Source organism: Periplaneta americana, chromosome 9, assembly GCF_040183065.1.
Source record: "Periplaneta americana isolate PAMFEO1 chromosome 9, P.americana_PAMFEO1_priV1, whole genome shotgun sequence".
NCBI lineage: Eukaryota > Metazoa > Arthropoda > Insecta > Blattodea > Blattidae > Periplaneta > Periplaneta americana.
The window spans coordinates 115,240,800-115,259,675 of NC_091125.1; the positions used below are offsets into that span (position 1 = coordinate 115,240,800).

The 18,876-nt window shown below is 35.0% G+C and overlaps 1 protein-coding gene across 13 annotated transcripts in view; it reads left to right on the forward strand.

The window, feature by feature from the left end:
• LOC138706401 (tensin-3-like) overlaps positions 1-18,876 on the forward strand; it is an 812,914-nt gene that overhangs the window by 533,067 nt on the left and 260,971 nt on the right. For all 13 annotated transcript variants that reach the window (XM_069835653.1, XM_069835657.1, XM_069835661.1 and 10 more), the window contains 2 exons: positions 10,619-10,768; positions 16,430-16,595. In XM_069835653.1, the coding sequence (XP_069691754.1) occupies positions 10,619-10,768; positions 16,430-16,595 (316 nt within the window). The remainder of the gene's footprint in view (positions 1-10,618; positions 10,769-16,429; positions 16,596-18,876) is intronic.

An 18,876-nucleotide genomic window follows, 5' to 3' on the forward strand; every position in this document is an offset into this window, starting at 1 on the left:
TGTCTTGGCTAAGGCTAAGCGATCGACGAGCCCTGCATTCTCTTGTTCTCTTATTTCAAATTCTGCGCACCGCTATCCCAATATATTTGGCTTCTCGTTTTCAAAATTTATCCGCATATCATCAGCTAAGTACAAGATCTCATTATAAAAATTTACTCATTATACCCTACCACAAGACATCTTTATATTATTCATCCTATACAGTTTCAGTTGCTAGAAATTGGAACTCGCTTCCGAGTGATATAAGGGGTTGTTGGACAATAGCTTCATTTAGGTCAAAATTACATAAATTCTTACTTAACAGATGAATTGCTGATTAATATTTGTTACTTATAATGAAACTAACATCTGTCCATTCTTATTATTATTATCTTTAATTTCTCTAAATAGATTTACAAAACCTCTAATGACAATTACATTAATATTCTCATTATAGAAATAGAAATATATATATATATATATATATATATATATATATATATATATATATATATATATATATATTTTCCCTGTAACATAGTCCTAGTAAGCTTATATTAAATTAATTTTCATCATTTTACTAGCTATCTCAAATATTAAATTAATTATAACTCATTGAATTAAATTAGCTCATAAATTAAGTTACTACTTTACCTTATAGATTTATCTAAATTTAAATAAATGTGTAGTGAAGATTATTGCTGGAGAACCTTTTAAGTGTAGTGAAAATATTTGTAATTTAAATTTATGTATTGTATTGATTAAGGCTGGTTGAGTGGAAGAGAAGGCCTTATGGCCTTAACTCTGCCAGCGAAAATAAAACATTATTATTATTATTATTATTATTATTATTATTATTATTATTATTATTATTATTATTATTATTATTATTATTATTATTATTATAAAACTAAACATGGAGAAAAATCATATACATCCTGAGATTATGAAAAATTGTAAACTCAATCACACAGCTTCCTGACTGAAGAATATTAAAAAATAATACAGTCAAACTGTACCGCCAAATTCGAGTTATTACACAAATAATATATAAAATTGATATAATGTGACGGATTGGCACTTGCAGACTGCACTTCTGGTTTAAATAACTTTTTCCTTCCATTATGTTAATAATGTCAAAACCGGAGTTGCCCTATTCCCTCCCAAATGCACAGCCATATTCCCTCCCGAAAAAGGTACAAGTCTATTCCCTCCCATCTGAAACCAACTTCATGTTGGTTATGGGTCAATTCCCTCCCTCCCATCTGAAATGGAAACACAACTTCCCCTTCCATTTACAGATTGCGGACTGTCTTAAGTTAAAATTAATATCCGTGGCTTTGCGTTTAGCACAGTTCCGAATTATATCTCGGTTCAGGATATCGGAGCTAACGCATTCATTGTTATGCTCAATATTTCATTCAATCATTATTTCAGTATTTGAACCAGTTTTAATGAAGCACTTCCACGTCTTTTTAATGTATGCTCATTCATTCATTTCATTCATTTATTTTATTCCATAGATCTTACATGAGCAATGAAGCTTTAAGATGTGGAACATGTCAACATTTTACAATATTACAATTACAATTTTTACAAATTTTTATAGTTTTACAATTTAGTAATTTTCTACAATTTTTACAATTTTGTACAATTTTTTTACATTTTTTTACATTTTGGCGAGATGTATTGAGATGAGATGAGGTCCGAGGATTCGCCAAAATATTACCCGGCATTTGCCTTTTCGGTGGGGGAAACCTCGGAAAAACCCAACCAGGTAATCAAATCAAATCAAAGGGGGTAATCAAATCATCTTTGTACAACGTCCTTCAATACCATCTGAAAACTGAATTTAAATCCATTATACAGAAATTAAGTCCTTTCCCTTCTCACTTAAAATTTTCGTTACCTCATCTAACCCAATACAAACACGTAACAACTGCTACGAAGCAAGTACAGAACTATTGCGCTAGAAGCGAACAGCGCAGGTAGAAACAAAATCAATCACAGTGCTTTCACAAAATAATATTACTCCGTGTGCAGTAATCAGGAGTGAAGGGGACTATTTGTGTTTCTAAATAAAATTTTGCCCGGAGGAAATGGGGATATTATTATCTTAGGATTTTAGTCGACCGGGAGGGAATTGGGCTGTGGAAATTGACAGCGGGAGGAAACTGACCCACACCAGTCAAAACAAGTGCTTATACAAATGTCGAGCACAACTACGAGGGTCGGTAAACAAGTTTACCTCGGACCGTTTACAGAAAGAAAACAGAATTTCATGAAAAGATTTATTGGAACAGATACAGCAATTTTGAGTTATTTTTCAACATATTCCCAACCGGAATTAAGACATTTGTCATGCCGTGGGATCAACTTTTGTATCCTTGTGTCGTAGAAGTCTGCCGTCTGGGATCGGAACCAGTGTGTGACAGCCGTCTGCATCTCTCTTCGATCCTAAAATTTGTACAAGCACTTGTTTTGACATTATTAACATGGTTGAAAAAATAAAATAACTTTTTTTATCTGCCTTCATGAGAATGTTTGCTTGTCAGAGCCGACGATAATAATTTTGTAGGAATACTATTATTGTTAATAATTAATATGGTTATTCATTAACTATTATATATGGGTGTATGTATATTTGTATAATTTCAAGGCGCTAAAACCAAGCAGTGGAAGCAATTAGTTACACTGAGCTCTGACTTGAGAGCCCGAGTGAGACGGCGCCGTTCCGCGTAATAAGCTTCGTTAGATCTGCTTGTTTTACCTTCGTAATTAGGGCGAACATCCGACCCCTGCTACGTTGTTCTGCCCCAGGGAGAAAGACAGGACGCTAAATAATATAAAATAAGTGAATGTATACAGTAAAGTTTAACAGTGAGCATTCTAATTTGATTTTCCGTCCCTGGCAGACATTTTTGTTAATTTTTTCATGCACTAATAAGGAATAAACAATTATTGCTTAGCGATCATAATTGTCTACTTCTTTCTTCTCATAACACCAGCACACTCATTTTTTTAACTTTATAATCAGCATCAAAACTCGCTCATTCGCTTTCCACGTCAGAGACCCCGGTTTAAAATCTTACTATCATTTCATCGTGTTTTCTTTTGTGTGTCTTAGGCGGCCGGTTAGCTGAGTTGGTAGAGCAACTGACTAAAGAACTAAAAGGTCACGGATTTAATCCTGGATGGTGGCGGGATTTTTTGTTGCCAAAACTTACTGAACGGCCCTGGGGTCCAATCAGCCTCCTGTCGAATTATGTACTTGATCTTTGTCGTGGGTAAAAGGTGGCCGAAGCGTGATGCTGACCATACCACCTCATTCTAGTTTCGAAGTCACGAAAGCATTGAACTCTACCTCCCTGCCTCTAAGCACCTTTATGACGTCTAAAAGGGGAAAGCGTTGTCTTTTATACTTTGGGTCTTCTTACTTTATACCGTAAGGGTGAAACCTAACCATTTCCTTCCTATCACTACATGTGCTAGTGGATTTTAATGATTTTCTAGTTGTCAGGTTAAATTTTCATTTGGAAATTTTGTTTCGAATATCTATGCTGGCAGTTACTTTTTAAACGCTATGACGACATCATTTGCCTTTGAAGAAGCTGAAACAGTCATGTAGCGAAAGTTACTAGTGAGTTATTTGAAATTTGAACGTAACCAATAATGGATAATGTTAATAAATAATACAGTCATATTAAGTAAACAGGATACATTTTAAAGAGGTATTCGGTTTTTGAGGTTCATACTAATCACTTTATGTTTTTAAACGAATTAAATTTTTAGACTAGGTCTGATGAATCATAAACTGTTTATTAAAAACCTATTAATTTCAAGTTGCCAGACAAAATGCATTTTAACGTTTATTTATTTATTTTTTTACTTTTAAAAATATGTATTATCTATAACTTCCCTACTTCGATAACTGATAAATATTGTAATCATCTATATTATTGCTCATAAAATATCATTAATTTTGTACCAACAGTACACTGCAGTCTAATTCATACTGCGTACTACTGTACATGTGAATAGTATTTGCAAAATGATTTGCATCATGTTAACCACTGACGTACAGTTATCATCGCCTCTACACTAAACACAGTGGTTTCTTATCCAAGATATGGTTATCCCTATCATAGAAAAAATTGTGGTGCCGATCAGCTCCTGCAAGATTTGTAAAACATTTTCATTATATTATTGATCTCATATTTCCGAATTGTGTGTTGCCGATCAGATCCTGCAAGATTTGTAAAACATTTTCATTATATTATTGCTCTCATATTTCCGAATTGTGTGTTGCCGATCAGGTCCTGCAAGATTTGTAAAACATTTTCATTATATTATTGCTCTCATATTTCCGAATTGTATGTTGCCGATCAGGTCCTGCAAGATTTATAAAACATTTTCATCATATTATTGATCTCATATTTCCGAATTGTGTGTTGCTGATCAGGTCCTGCAAGATTTGTAAAACATTTTCATTATATTATTGCTCTCATATTTCCGAATTGTGTGTTGCCGATCAGGTCCTGCAAGATTTGTAAAACATTTTCATTATATTATTGCTCTCATATTTCCGAATTGTGTGTTGCCGATCAGGTCCTGCAGGATTTGTAAAACATTTTCATTATATTATTGCTCTCATATTTCCGAATTGTGTGTTGCCGATCAGGTCCTGCAAGATTTGTAAAACATTTTCATTATATTATTGCTCTCATATTTCAGAATTGTGTGTTGCTGATCAGCTCCTGCAAGATTTGTAAAACATTTTCATTATATTATTGCTCTCATATTTCCGAATTGTGTGTTGCCGATCAGATCCTGCAAGATTTGTAAAACATTTTCATTATATTATTGCTCTCATATTTCGGTCGCATCACATCTGATATTTGAAAAGGGGCAACAAATAAAGAAATGTCAGCGTAGTTTCTAGTGTTATAAATGAAAGTACAGCGAAGGATATAAAAAAGAGGAAAAATCGCCTTTCCCTTTTATTCTTTATATCGTTAGGCCTCAAAATACGTTTGGTATGTAACTACAACTACTCGATGAAAGTTTCAGTATCGCCTCTTCGATCACTTCAACCTGCCGGCAAAACTACAAACAGATCTCTTTTGCTTTGCCTCAAACTATTGCAACGTCGGTCAAGAATTTACAGAATGCTGACTGGGAAATTATTGATATATTGAATTACAAGTGTTCGCCTATGATTATGCGGCTCCTGTGATCTTGTGGAGAAAGCTGGTTGAGAGGTTTTGATTGACCTAAGGTGAAGGCACAGTAGCCAGCAGTTCCACTCAGTGACCCACAAAATAACAAACCCACTCAAAGTGCCGATGTTCCCACGGACGATCGATTAAGTAATTCGAGTGCAGCTTCTAAGGAGAGCTGAACCGTCTTGGAGCTCGGGGGCTTGGTGAGATAGCAGGCATCATGAACTTCTGTTTGTGCTTGTGTTTGCGCCGCATCAGAGCGCTTTCCTATTTGCGCACGCGTGCACAAACACAGAGAATAGCAATTAAAACTAAGCACGAAAAAAAATTATGATTATTATTATTATTATTATTATTATTATTATTATTATTATTATTATTATTATTTATGGCTTTTAAGGAACCAGGAGGTTCATTGTCGCGTTCACATAAGCCCACCTTCGGTCCCTAATCTGTGCAAGATTAATCTCTATCATCATATCCCACCTCCCTCAAATCCATTTTATATTATTCTTCCATCTACGTCTCGGCCTTCCCAAAGGTATTTTTCCCTGCGGTCTCCCAAACTAACATTCTATATGCCTTTCTGAATTCGCCCATAAGTGCTACGTGCCCTGTTCATCTCAAACGTCTGGATTTAATGTTCCTAATTACGTCAGGTGAAGAATACAATGCGTGCAGTTCTGCGTTGTGTAACTTTCTCCATTCCCCTGTAACTTCATCCCTCTTAGCCCCAAATACTATATTTTCCTAAGCACCTTATTCTCAAACATCCTTAACCTCTCTCCCTTTTTCAAAGTGAGAGTCAAAATTTCGCAACCATACAAAATAACCGGTAATATAACTGTTTTATAAATTGTAACTTTTTTCTAAGTTTTCTACAGCTAATTACAAAAAAATTAAGCTGTAATTATTGATTTATTGTTCTGTATGAATAGTTATTTAAATTGAATCCGGAATAAGACGTAAACGTTTCTTGTTGTTATTATTACTTACTTACTGGCTTTTAAGGAACCCGGAGGTACATCGCCGCCCTCACATAAGCCCGCCATTGGTCCCTATCCTGAGCAAGATTAATCCAGTCTCTACCATCATATCCCACCTGCCTCAAAACCATTTTAATATTATCTTCCCATCTACGTCTCGGCCTCCCCAAAGGTCTTTTTCCCTCCGGCCTCCCAACTAACATTCTATATGCATTTCTGGATTCGGCCATACGTGCTACATGCCTTGCCCATCTCAAACGTCTGGATTTAATGTTCCTAATTATGTCAGGTGAATACAATGCGTGCACCTCTGCGTTGTGTAACTTTCTCCATTCTCCTGTAACTTCATCCCTCTTAGCCTCAAATATTTTCCTAAGAACCTTATTCTCAAACACCCTTAATCTCTGTTCCTCTCTCAAAGTGAGAGTCCAAGTTTCACAGCCATACAGAACAACCGGTAATATAACTGTTTTATAAATTCTAACTTACAGATTTTTTGAGAGCACACTAGATGACAAAAGCTTCTCAACCGAATAATAACAGGCATTTCCCGTATTTATTCTGCGTTTAATTTCCTCCCGAGTGTCATTTATATTTGTTACTGTTGCTCCAAGATATTTGAATTTTTCCATCTCTTCGAAGGATAAATCTCCAATTTTTATAGTTCCATTTCGTACAATATTCTGGTCACGAGATATAATCATATACTTAGTGTTATTATTATTATTATTATTATTATTATTATTAATGATTTAGTAAAATTTCATATTAAGATGGTATGCGGAAGAGAAATTTCGAAAAATACGAGTACATAATGAAAGAAATCCTTATTAAATACCACAACATCTTATTTCTAAACCAACTCTTCTAAATGGAAGTGAACGTTGGATTCCCCGGCAACATGATAAACATAGAATTAATTGTTTACAGATGAGATTTCTACGACCGTTAAGTGGTGTGACTTTACGAGATAGAATTAGAAGTGAGGAAATTGGATAAAAATATTATGTCGAAGAAATGGTAACCGAAATAAAAAAAATACCTGTTCAAATGGAGTCAGCATGTTCAGAGGATGCCAGTTAACTGCTTACCTACGAAATTATTAAACTATAAAGCAAAAAGAACCAGAACATAGGAAGACATTTCGCCGATGGACAAATAAATTTTTGTAATCTCAGAACGAGCATTAGTTACCCAGAAGTGCAAGTGAAGGAAGAAAAAGAAGAACATTATTATTATTATTATTATTATTATTATTATTATTATTATTATCATCATCATCATCATCATCATCTTCATCATCATCATAATCATCATCATCTGAAACTTTGTTTTCTGATTGCACTTTCATAGCATTTCCAAACTGTGTACTTCAAGATTCTCTCACAAAATCGGATATCGGATATCGAAACGTAGAAATCCAGGATATGAAGCGAAGAGTCGTGACAGCTCTGAGGATTTGAACAGTTGAGAAGTAGTCGTGACACTGGAAATGCTCGCATCGTCTGCCGTCTGAAATGAGTTCGATTTTGAATTTCATATTTTTTTTACCGTATGATGCAGGTCACGCCTTGCATGAGACGCGAAGTTCCTATCTTTGGATAAGTAATAGGCCTACACGTCGTCTTCTCTGAGTTGGGGGAACAAGAAAATTCTCGCTGTCGTGCATTCCATGAATATTGACTGCATTTCTCGAAGAACTTGTCGGAACTTGAAGGAAATGACAATGCCTTGTGAAGTTCGGATTTACTGCTTTGTATTAAACTAATTTATTCTCTGAATGAGAAAACTTCTACGGTTTGCGTTGAACGAATTGAAGTCAGATTCATAAATAAATAAATAACACATTATGTACGAGCTTAATAGCTCACATTTCAGTGATGCATTACGTATAAGTACAGTAGTAACTTCAATTACTGTAGCCTATATAGAAACGTATTTACTAGGCCTAAATAAAGAGAGGAGGAAATAATGTAGAAACATGTAATCAGAAAACACAAGAACTTTAAAAGGGAAAGAGGGGCAAGTAAAGTAAGGAAAAGAAAGAGGAAGAAAAAAGAAAGGAAAAGAAAATAAAATAAAGGAAAATATAGAAAGAGAATCATAGGAGTCAAATACAGTAGATGACAAAAATATTTGAAGTGTGAAGTAGTGGAAAGTGGATGGTTATATTACCCATATGTGGATATAATGCGTACACAATATCTATACATGAATGTATAGTAGATCTATACGTACAGTATCTGTCTGTATGTCTGAGTCTCTTTCTGTCTGTCTATCTATCTATCTATCTATCTATCTATCTATCTATCTATCTATCTATCTATCTATCTATCTATCTATCTATCTATCTATCTATCTATCTATCTATCTATCTATCTATCTATCTATCTATCTATCTATCTATCTATCTATCTATCTATCTATCTATCTATCTATCTATCTATCTATCTATCTATCTATCTATCTATCTATCTATCTATCTATCTATCTATCTATCTATCTATCTATCTATCTATCTATCTATCTATCTATCTATCTATCTATCTATCTATCTATCTATCTATCTATCTATCTATCTATCTATCTATCTATCTATCTATCTATCTATCTATCTATCTATCTATCTATCTATCTATCTATCTATCTATCTATCTATCTATCTATCTATCTATCTATCTATCTATCTATCTATCTATCTATCTATCTATCTATCTATCTATCTATCTATCTATCTATCTATCTATCTATCTATCTATCTATCTATCTATCTATCTATCTATCTATCTATCTATCTATCTATCTATCTATCTATCTTATCTGTCTATGCGCTTATATATATATATATATATATATATATATATAATCTATTTGTCTGTCTATAATCTATCTCTCTGTCTACTTATTTACTAATTTATACAAATTCTAAATTTACCAGACAAATGGATCATATTTATTGCTCTACAATTGGCAATTTTAATGCATCTGGAGACTAGGGAAAGAGACTGAGAATGTTTGTTGTAGAAGAAATTGTGATTTCTCACGCTTCCGTAAGAATACGAAAACTTATATTGCTTATGAAAGATGCACGGAATGTAACACCCTTCATGATGTTGAACTAAAACAGGGCATCAAGATCATGATGTGTGGAATATAAAGTCTAGCACTTTAGATAATCACTATTTTAATTTTGGAATCTGGGAAAAAATCTATAAAACATGGAGATATTAATTTTCGTTGAATACCTTCTAATTTGGCCTAGTCATTAGTATAATAATAATAATAATAATAATAATAATAATAATAATAATAATAATAATAATAATAATAATAATAATACAATATCCTTATCAGCCTGTTTCTTTCTTATTGTGAACCAAAATGACATCAAGTAACGGAACTCCTTGAGCATGTGGTCGAGATTGCGTCAGTCACAGTTTAAGACAACACAGGGCAATATATACAAGGCACTCTAGTATCTGTGGGAGGTAGCAAACTAAAATAATAAATTATTATTATTATTATTATTGTTATTATTATTATTATTATTATTATTATTATTTTTATTATCATCATCATCGTCATTGATTTCTACTGCATGATACATGTTCTTCACCCAAAAGCTGTTTTGCTTCTCAGCAATTCTCTGTCTGCAGCGTCTTCTGTCAGACGAACAAAGTCCAATCCCTCAGCATTTCCTGTGGTCTTCCCTTTCTTGTTTCTCCTTCTGCTTGGCAGCGTTAGAATACTCTAAATTGATGTTCTATTCAGGTGCCTATACTACCTTACCCTGTTCAATTTTATTACTTCAGCAAAAGGAATTCCTCTGAAATTCTCTCCCTGACCATGTCAGAGACTGTGGGACAATATCAAAATTTAAATTTAAATTAAAGAATCACATTCTAGTTCATGGAATTGCTTGTTGAACACCTGTCAGGTTGCGCAACTTCGGCTTAACCCATGAAATATAATAAATATTGTAAGTATGCTGTTGTAAAATTGACAATTAATATATAATATATTTATTATTATTATTATTATTATTATTATTATTATTATCAGTTACCACTATCGTCATTGCTATCTATGTTTTTTTTTTTTTTATTAGCTCGATGATAGCTCTATAGTGTTCTTTTGCCTCTGTTGACACTCTATAGGGCTTTAATTTAATTTGTATTATTTTCATCAGTGTTTGTATTTCTTTTTTGTATTTATATGTGCTACCTGGTAGGATGGAAGAGAAGGCCTTATGGTCTTAATCCTGTCTGATTAAATAAATAATAAAAGGCTTTTTCAACTCCACAATTTTAAAAAGTTTTCTTAAAATAATTAAAGATAATGAAAGACGTTCTGTGTATCCGTGTCCATATCCTGTATGATGTTGTTTGGATGTAGTCAGTTGAACCCCATACTGTGATCTGAACGTTGCAGAGGCAGCAAGGACCGCATCGGAGTCGTGATAGCCGCTTACATGCATTACTCGAGTATCTGCGGCAGCGCTGACCAGGCTCTGGACAGGTTCGCCATGAGCCGCTACCTGGAGGACAAAGTGGGGGACTTGGAACAGCCGTCGCACAAAAGGTGAATAATGAATGTAGGGGGCACAATGCCTCATAATCGTTTGTTCAGAATGTACTTGGGAGAGGCTGTTTTGGCAGACAACAAGTCTTCCTGTTGCTCTGATTTATGGTTCGCTCCTTAGAACTTAATCCTGTTTTCGTCGTTTCTTAGAAAGAGTTCCTTAATTGTAGTTTGTCAATGTAAGTGTTTTTGACAGCTTATCGGTCACCATCGATGAGAGACATTTACACTCCTGCAAGGAAGACTTCTCTTGTTTTCTTATACCGTAAGAAATTGTAGGCCTATGTTCTGCGTACGATCAGACTGAAATGGACCGTCTACGTGATCTACAGTGAGGCCACAAAATTCCGTTACCCCTATTATAAACAAACATAATGAACGGCAATTCTCTATAGTAATTTTTATTTATAACTTACAATGAATTTAAGATATTTTCTGTAGTACTGAGCATTAAATATCAATATGCTCAGTGTGTGCACCGTCATTCTCACGGTAAAGGATAATACGCCGCCAAGTTCTGTGCGACATTTGTCGGAGAATTGCTGGCGTGACATGAGTGAAAGCACGTGTCACAACATCAGTGCTGTAATATCAGCCATCGTTCAGTTCGTACGATCTGAAACAGAAACAAACTAACGTAAATTTACCTAAGGGGTAACGGGACTTTGTGGCCTCACTGTAGATGTAGCGAGTGGGACACAGGTGTGGGTTCGAAACCGTTTGGGAAGATTACTTGTTCTCTCTCTCTCTCTCTCTCTCTCTCTCTCTCTCTCTCTCTCTCTCTCTCTCTCTCTCTCTCTCCTCCCTGTGTGTGTGTTTTCCCCAACTGTAAGGAGAATATCAGGCAATGCCTTGGCGAATCCTCAAACTCATCTCGCTTAAAATATAATCTCGCGGTCTTCAATTCCATCGATTTTAGATAACCGCGTAGTAAATCACGCAATCGGTGGTATTTGAGAATCCATTGCCATCACCTTTTTTTATTTCAACCATCCTTCAGAACATCTTAAATAATCGATTTCTGTATCTAATAATTAATTATTTATATGTTTGTGTTTCAGAATGTGTTCCGAATCAATAAGATGTTAACTTCCTTTTTAAAATTCGGTAAAATTCGCTGTTATTACGAATAATTATGGCAGTTGGCGAATTGCTTTGGCGCGTTCTTTCGCTGGAACGGTAATTCGAAGCCAAAGCGACCAACTCGTTTGTGATATTGGTCCAGGGGAAAAATTAGTCAAAGTCGTTCGCCGCCGGCCGCCAGAATTATTCGTAGGTCTACTAAATGAAATTTTTACCTAAAATATTCCAACAGTATGAGGGCTCCATCCTTATAGTCCGAAAATGAAGTTTAAGAAAGAAAGTAGCAGCATACAAATAATAGAAATTGAGTTTTTTTTTGTGCAGTTATGAGATGTGGTGTATGAGAAGTGGTCGCGTAAGAAGATGAAACAAAGAATAACTAGGAATAATAGCAAATTTAACCTAAGTTCGTTTCCCACCAAGAATGGATAATATCACTACATTAACTCCCGAAATTGGCATGTATTTTATAGACCACAAAGGAGAAGAGATTTTGGCAGACCGAAAAGGCCATGAACTGTTGGGAGGGAACATGATGATGATGATGATTACAGAAAACCACAATTTAAGTCACGCAGAGTTAGTGTGCACTCAATATTGGTTGCTTGGCGGTTGCCGGCCCACTTTAAGATCTGTGGATGTAGAGGGAAAAATTGGAGCGGTGTCTGGTAGAGTTCCCGGGTAGCTCAGTTGGTAGAGCGTTGGTACGTTTAACCAAAGGTCCCGGGTTCGATACCCGGCCCCGGAACAATTTTTCCCTCGAAATTATTCAAATCAACTTTACAGGGAGTTATACCTGAAAGCTTGATTTGCATGATGATTATATTTGAATTACTAATCGATAATTTTGTTGTATGTAGAGTAAGTTTACTCTTTGCAAAAGACTGGAAAATGCTAGTTATATATCTTCTTTCGCTAATCATCTTCCTTTTTTTTTATTTATTTTGGGTGTGTGTGTGTGTGTGTGTCTGTGTCTGTGTCTGTGTCTGTGTCTGTGTCTGTGTCTGTGTGTGTTTTTAGTTTACGTCCCCAATTCACTTTACGCGATCCAAGTTAATTTTTTATTATTTTTTTGCTATCGTCACGCATATTATTGTAGTCATTTGCATCTCTGTTTACTTTTGATGAAGAATCTTGTTCTGGTTGGGGCACCCCTTAGGTCGGATTTTGTTAGACCCGTAGAATGGGATGACGTAAGTATGGAAGTAGGTGGGGTGGATTAAATTAAGATGATAATGACTGCGAAATGAGCCCCGGGCACGGCGCCGGAAGTTGCCCAACACCACAACCACGAAACTTGTTTCAACCAAGTTTCGATCCAGGGCCTGCTAGCTTTCGCTGTCAGACACACTCACTAATTCTTCAAAGCGGTGAAGCTTCTCTAATTTGAATGTCAGTTTTCATTTATAGGTACATTTCACATATTTTGCTTATGCTATCTGTATTCATCTATTTTTTATTTTTCATTTATATTTATATCGAGTGTTTTTTTATTCACCTTATTTGTCGGTGTATAAGACGCACCCCAAAAACTGAAACAAATTTTTCAGAAAGAAAACTCAAATTTGAAGAGAAATATAACCAATGTTAAGAATTATTCACTGACCTTCGGAAACCTTTAAATTCAGAAACTTAAAATTGTTTAGTCGACACGTTAAAGAGTGTTAAAATATATTTAAAAAGATTGTATATACCTTGGACAGACGGCCCGTTTCGACGCGATGTTGCGTCTTCAACAGTGTCCCACGAACTACTGTTGATCTTGAATTCTGCCATTTGCATTCATCAGTTGTAGGGGTGGGGGGTGTGTGTTATGTATCATGATATCTAACAATGTGTGGGTATTGAACTGTAATTGTGTATTAAGTATATGTTGTGGGTATGTTATTGTATGTTTATATATTTCGTATTGTTCTAAGATGTTTAACTGTGAACTTTTTGGTATGATGTGTAAAATTTCCATATCTGTTTCTATATTATTGTAGTCATGATTATTGTTGATAATATGTCCTGCGTAATTTGATGTGATGTAGGGTTTGGTTATAGCTTTAATATGTTCATTATATCTTGTTTGAAAGGATCTTCCTGTCTGTCCTATGTAAAAATGTGGGCAACTATTTCATTTTAGTTTGTAAACGCCAGTTGAATTATATTTATTTGAATGTTTGATGTAATTATTTAGATATTTCTGTGTTGTGTTACTTGTTTTGTATGCCATCTTGTATTTTAGTTCTCTGAATGAAGTTGCAATTTTGTAAGTATTGGTATTGTGATATGTTAATATTATGTATTTATTCTCACATGGTATTTGTGTTGGTTTGTTCTGTTTTTGTTTTGCCTTCTTTATTAGTGTGTCTATCATGTTAGGGTTATATCCATTGTCTTGTGATATATATTTTATTGTGTTTAATTATTCATTGTAGTTGTCATTGTTCATTGGTATATTAATTAATCTGTGTGTCATTGTACGGAAAGCTGCATGTTTATGTTGTATGGGATGTTTTGATGAATTGTGTATATGTGTTGTGGTTGTAGTGGGTTTCCTGTATATTTTGAATTCGTGTCTGTTATTTGTTTTGGTTATGGTGATGTCTAAGAAGTTTATAGCTTGGTTATGTTCTGTTTCTATTGTATACTTTAATTTGGGATGTATTTTGTTGAGTTGTTGATGTAGGTTTTCTATTTGTCATTTGTTTCCATTATATAGGACTATTATGTCATCTACATATCGATGCCAGTACATTATTTTCTCTGCGTGTTTGTTGTTGTCAGTATTTAGTATGTGTGTTTGTTCATTCCCATCGCTATCATCGGAAATTTCTTCTTCATTGGATCCATTGAACTCGCCATCAGAATAGGAATTTTCATTTTCAGATTCATAGAGAAAATGATCTCCTCACTATTATCTAGGAAGTTGCTGATATCACACTGCAAGAAAGACTTCACAACAGTGTTCTTACTGGTCTTGGATCAGGATATTTTGTCCATTCACAAACTTGAGCAAGTGTAGGCAGTTTAAGCGCTCCCTTCGAAGTCAGCTGATTCACAGTACTATCCATCATCCACTTATTCCACTCTTTTCTCATGAACACTTCAACGAAACGTCAGGAGGCTGTGGTTGTGAAGTTACTCCACCTGGTATGACGGTGTTCCAAGATCTTGGAAGGGGAAAAACTAGAGTGCGGGCAGCTATAAAAAAAATAATGGTACATGTAGGCCTACCTTCGTTGTATAAGACGCAGCCTAATTTTAAGACCTATTTTCAGAACAAAAAAAATGCGTCTTAGACACAGACAAACACAGTACGTATGTATTTATCTATTTTTCTTTCATTTGTATTTATAAGCCTACCTGTATCTTGCACTTATATATCGACCCTCCCAAGTACTAACATTGTAACTCAATTTTTTGTGGTTTTGAGTTGTCCTAGTTAATATGGTCTTAAATTGTTTCTTTATTCTCCCATTACTATCATTGTAACTCTAAACCTCCCCAATTGTATGTAAAATCTTATTGTTACTCTACATATCTGTATACACTAATTTACACGATCATTTTAAAACTTCATTTTCATCTCCTGAAAAATGTAAGAAAGTGAGTTACAATGTTAGTGCTTGTGAGGGTCGATATGTTTTTGTCTCTTTCGATGTTCTTGTCTCCATTTTTTATGTTCTTAGCAACAATTTGTACTCTCTGTTGTAATTGGAGCTTTGCCATGTTATAGACATATAAGCAAATAAATAAACAAATGAAAAGAAACATTTCCTTGTTCTATTAATCCTTGATATATCATAATTGGTACCAAATTAGCTTCAATTTGCAATTCTCCAAAATTTTATTTTCCAAAACATTCTGATTCCCTATAATTTGTTTGGATAGCTTAATTTACATTTGCACTTTTTCGAAACTCTGATTTCTGTTAACTCCTTGACGTTTGATACTTTTGTGAATACGTGACATTATTCAATGGTTGAGCTGTTTGGACTTTTCCCATTGCTAATTTTCAAAATTGTTGCACAACGTTTCGAAGAGTGGATCTCTCTTCGTCGCCAGGTGGAAATCTATTGTGGTGATCGTTACAAACAGCTAGTCTGATCAGTCAGACAGGTTAGCTGTTTGTAACGATCCCCACAGTAGGTTTTCATCTACAACGAAGAGAGATCCACTCTTCGAAACGTTGTGCTACAATTTTGAAAATTAGCAATGGAAAAAGTCCAAACAGCTCAACCATTGAACAATTCACCGTTGCTCCCCCCCCCCCTTTTTCATTCAGATCACGGGACAATGTAATTGAAATTAATATATTAACTTTATGTCCATCTCCTCAACAATTGTATCAAAATACGCTTGAAGTTACAACAAAATTGCTTTAAAACAGAGACACACTTTACTTTCAATTAAGTAACAAAATAAGAAATTGCCTAGCAAGTTTTTTTTAGGTTATGATCGCGAATTTAAGAATTATTAAATACTTTTTTAGGTTATGATCGCGAATTTAAGAATTATTAAATACTTATAATTAAAAAAGAGAAGCAGTAAGTTTCTGCTTAAACTTGATGGATATTTCACTGTGCGCAGATACGTGGAGTACTTCTCGGGGCTGCTGTCGGGGAGCATCCGCATCAACTCCGCGCCTCTTTACCTCACACACGTCACCGTGCTCGGTGCTCCGGCCTTCGAACCAGCAGAAGGACGAGAAGGAGGGGCGGTGGACGCCGCCGGAGGCTGCCGGGCATTCCTCAAGGTAGGTTCAAAATTATGGTTCCAAGCCATAGATTTATGGCATATGAGGGAACCGTGTACGAGACTGTGGAGTACTCGATTTGCGCAGGTCTCTTGTCTCTTGCATATCAAATGGCTCCTTCGAAATATGACATCGCCGTCATTCATAGTCCACAGTGCATGAAGACATAAGCGAAGTCTATAAACAGTTTAAATAGACAAGCATCTTGTGTACGCTTATTTTAAATATGAATTTAACATGAAATGTGGGTATCTAACTATTCATGTAGTGTTACATATTACTCTGAGATTTTTGAGCAGGACCTTATAAGAAATATGAAATATGTAGCAATCAGATTTGCAAATAATGCATCATATTTGAGATTGAAATTAAAAGATGTCAGCTACTCTTCCTCTTTACTTTCGTTTTCTCATCCTCTTTATGTTGGTCTGCTCTTTCACTTCATGTTCTCTGCTCTTTCCCCTCTATCTCCGTCTTATTATGTTCCTCCTTAAGTTCATGTTCTACTCTTTAGGTTGGTTTTCTCTTCCTCTTTTGCGTTAGTTTTCTCTTCCTCTTTATGTTGGTCTTGTCTTCGCCTTTATGTTCGTCTTCTCTTGTTGGTCTTTTCTTCTTCCTTATATTGGTCTTCTCCTCTCTTCATTTTGGTCTTCTCTTCCACTTTATTTGTCTTCTTTTCCCCTTTATGTTTGTATTCTCTTCCTCTTTATGTTTATCTTCTTTTCCTCTTTATGTTGGTATTGTTTCCCTCTTTACTTTCGCCTTCTCTTTCTCTTTGTGTTGGGTCTCCTCTTCCTCTTTGTGTTTGTCTTCTCTTCCTCTTTATGTTTATCTTTTCCTCTTTATGTTGGTATTCTCTTCCTCTTTACTCTCGCCTTCTCTTTCTCTTTGTGTTGGTCTTCTCTTCCTCTTTATATTTATCTTCTTTTCCTCTTTATGTTGGTATTTTCTTCTTCTTTACTTTCGCCTTCTCTTCCTCTTTCTGTTGGGTCTTCTCTTTCTCTTTGTATTGGTCTTCTCTTCCTCTTTATATTTATCTTCTTTTCCTCTTTATGTTGGTATTTTCTTCTTCTTTACTTTCACCTTCTCTTCCTCTTTCTGTTGGGTCTTCTCTTTCTCTTTGTGTTGGTCTTCTCTTCCGCTTTATATTTATCTTCTTTTCCTCTTTATGTTGGTATTTTCTTCTTCTTTACTTTCACCTTCTCTTCCTCTTTCTGTTGGGTCTTCTCTTTCTCTTTGTGTTGGTCTTCTCTTCCGCTTTATATTTATCTTCTTTTCCTCTTTATGTTGGTATTTTCTTCTTCTTTACTTTCGCCTTCTCTTCCTCTTTCTGTTGGGTCTTCTCATTCTCTTTGTATTGGTCTTCTCTTCCTCTTTATATTTATCTTCTTTTCTTCTTTATGTTGGTATTTTCTTCTTCTTTACTTTCACCTTCTCTTCCTCTTTGTTGGGTCTTCTCTTTCTCTTTGTGTTGGTCTTCTCTTCCGCTTTATATTTATCTTCTTTTCCTCTTTATGTTGGTATTTTCTTCTTCTTTACTTTCACCTTCTCTTCCTCTTTCTGTTGGGTCTTCTCTTTCTCTTTGTGTTGGTCTTCTCTTCCGCTTTATATTTATCTTCTTTTCCTCTTTATGTTGGTATTTTCTTCTTCTTTACTTTCGCCTTCTCTTCCTCTTTCTGTTGGGTCTTCTCATTCTCTTTGTATTGGTCTTCTCTTCCTCTTTATATTTAACTTCTTTTCTTCTTTATGTTGGTATTTTCTTCTTCTTTACTTTCACCTTCTCTTCCTCTTTGTTGGGTCTTCTCTTTCTCTTTGTGTTGGTCTTCTCTTCCTCTTTATATTTATCTTCTTTTCCTCTTTATGTTGATATTTTCTTCTCTTTACGTTCGTTTTCTCTTCCTCTTCATGTTCCTGTTCTCTTCTTATGTTCGTCTTCTTTTCAGCCCCCGTATCTTCGTCTTCTCTTCCCCTCTATCTTCGTCTTCTCGTCTCCTCTATCTCCATCTTCTCTTTCTATTTATTTCAGTTTTATTCTCTTCCCCTTTATCTTCGACCCATCACCCCGCTCTTCCTTCCTTAGTTTTCCGCAAGATAACTTCGGAAGGTGCAGAGTTGAATTACCGAAGTTATCTATTGAGAATTTTCTGAGTTCCTTCTTTTCCCCATACAAATATTCGGATATCGCTGTGTGTGTTTGACGACATTTTACTTTTCGCTAATCCTTTCACTGTCGCTTAATATGTCCACAGCTGATAAGAGTCAAAAAATTACTAAGGAAGAA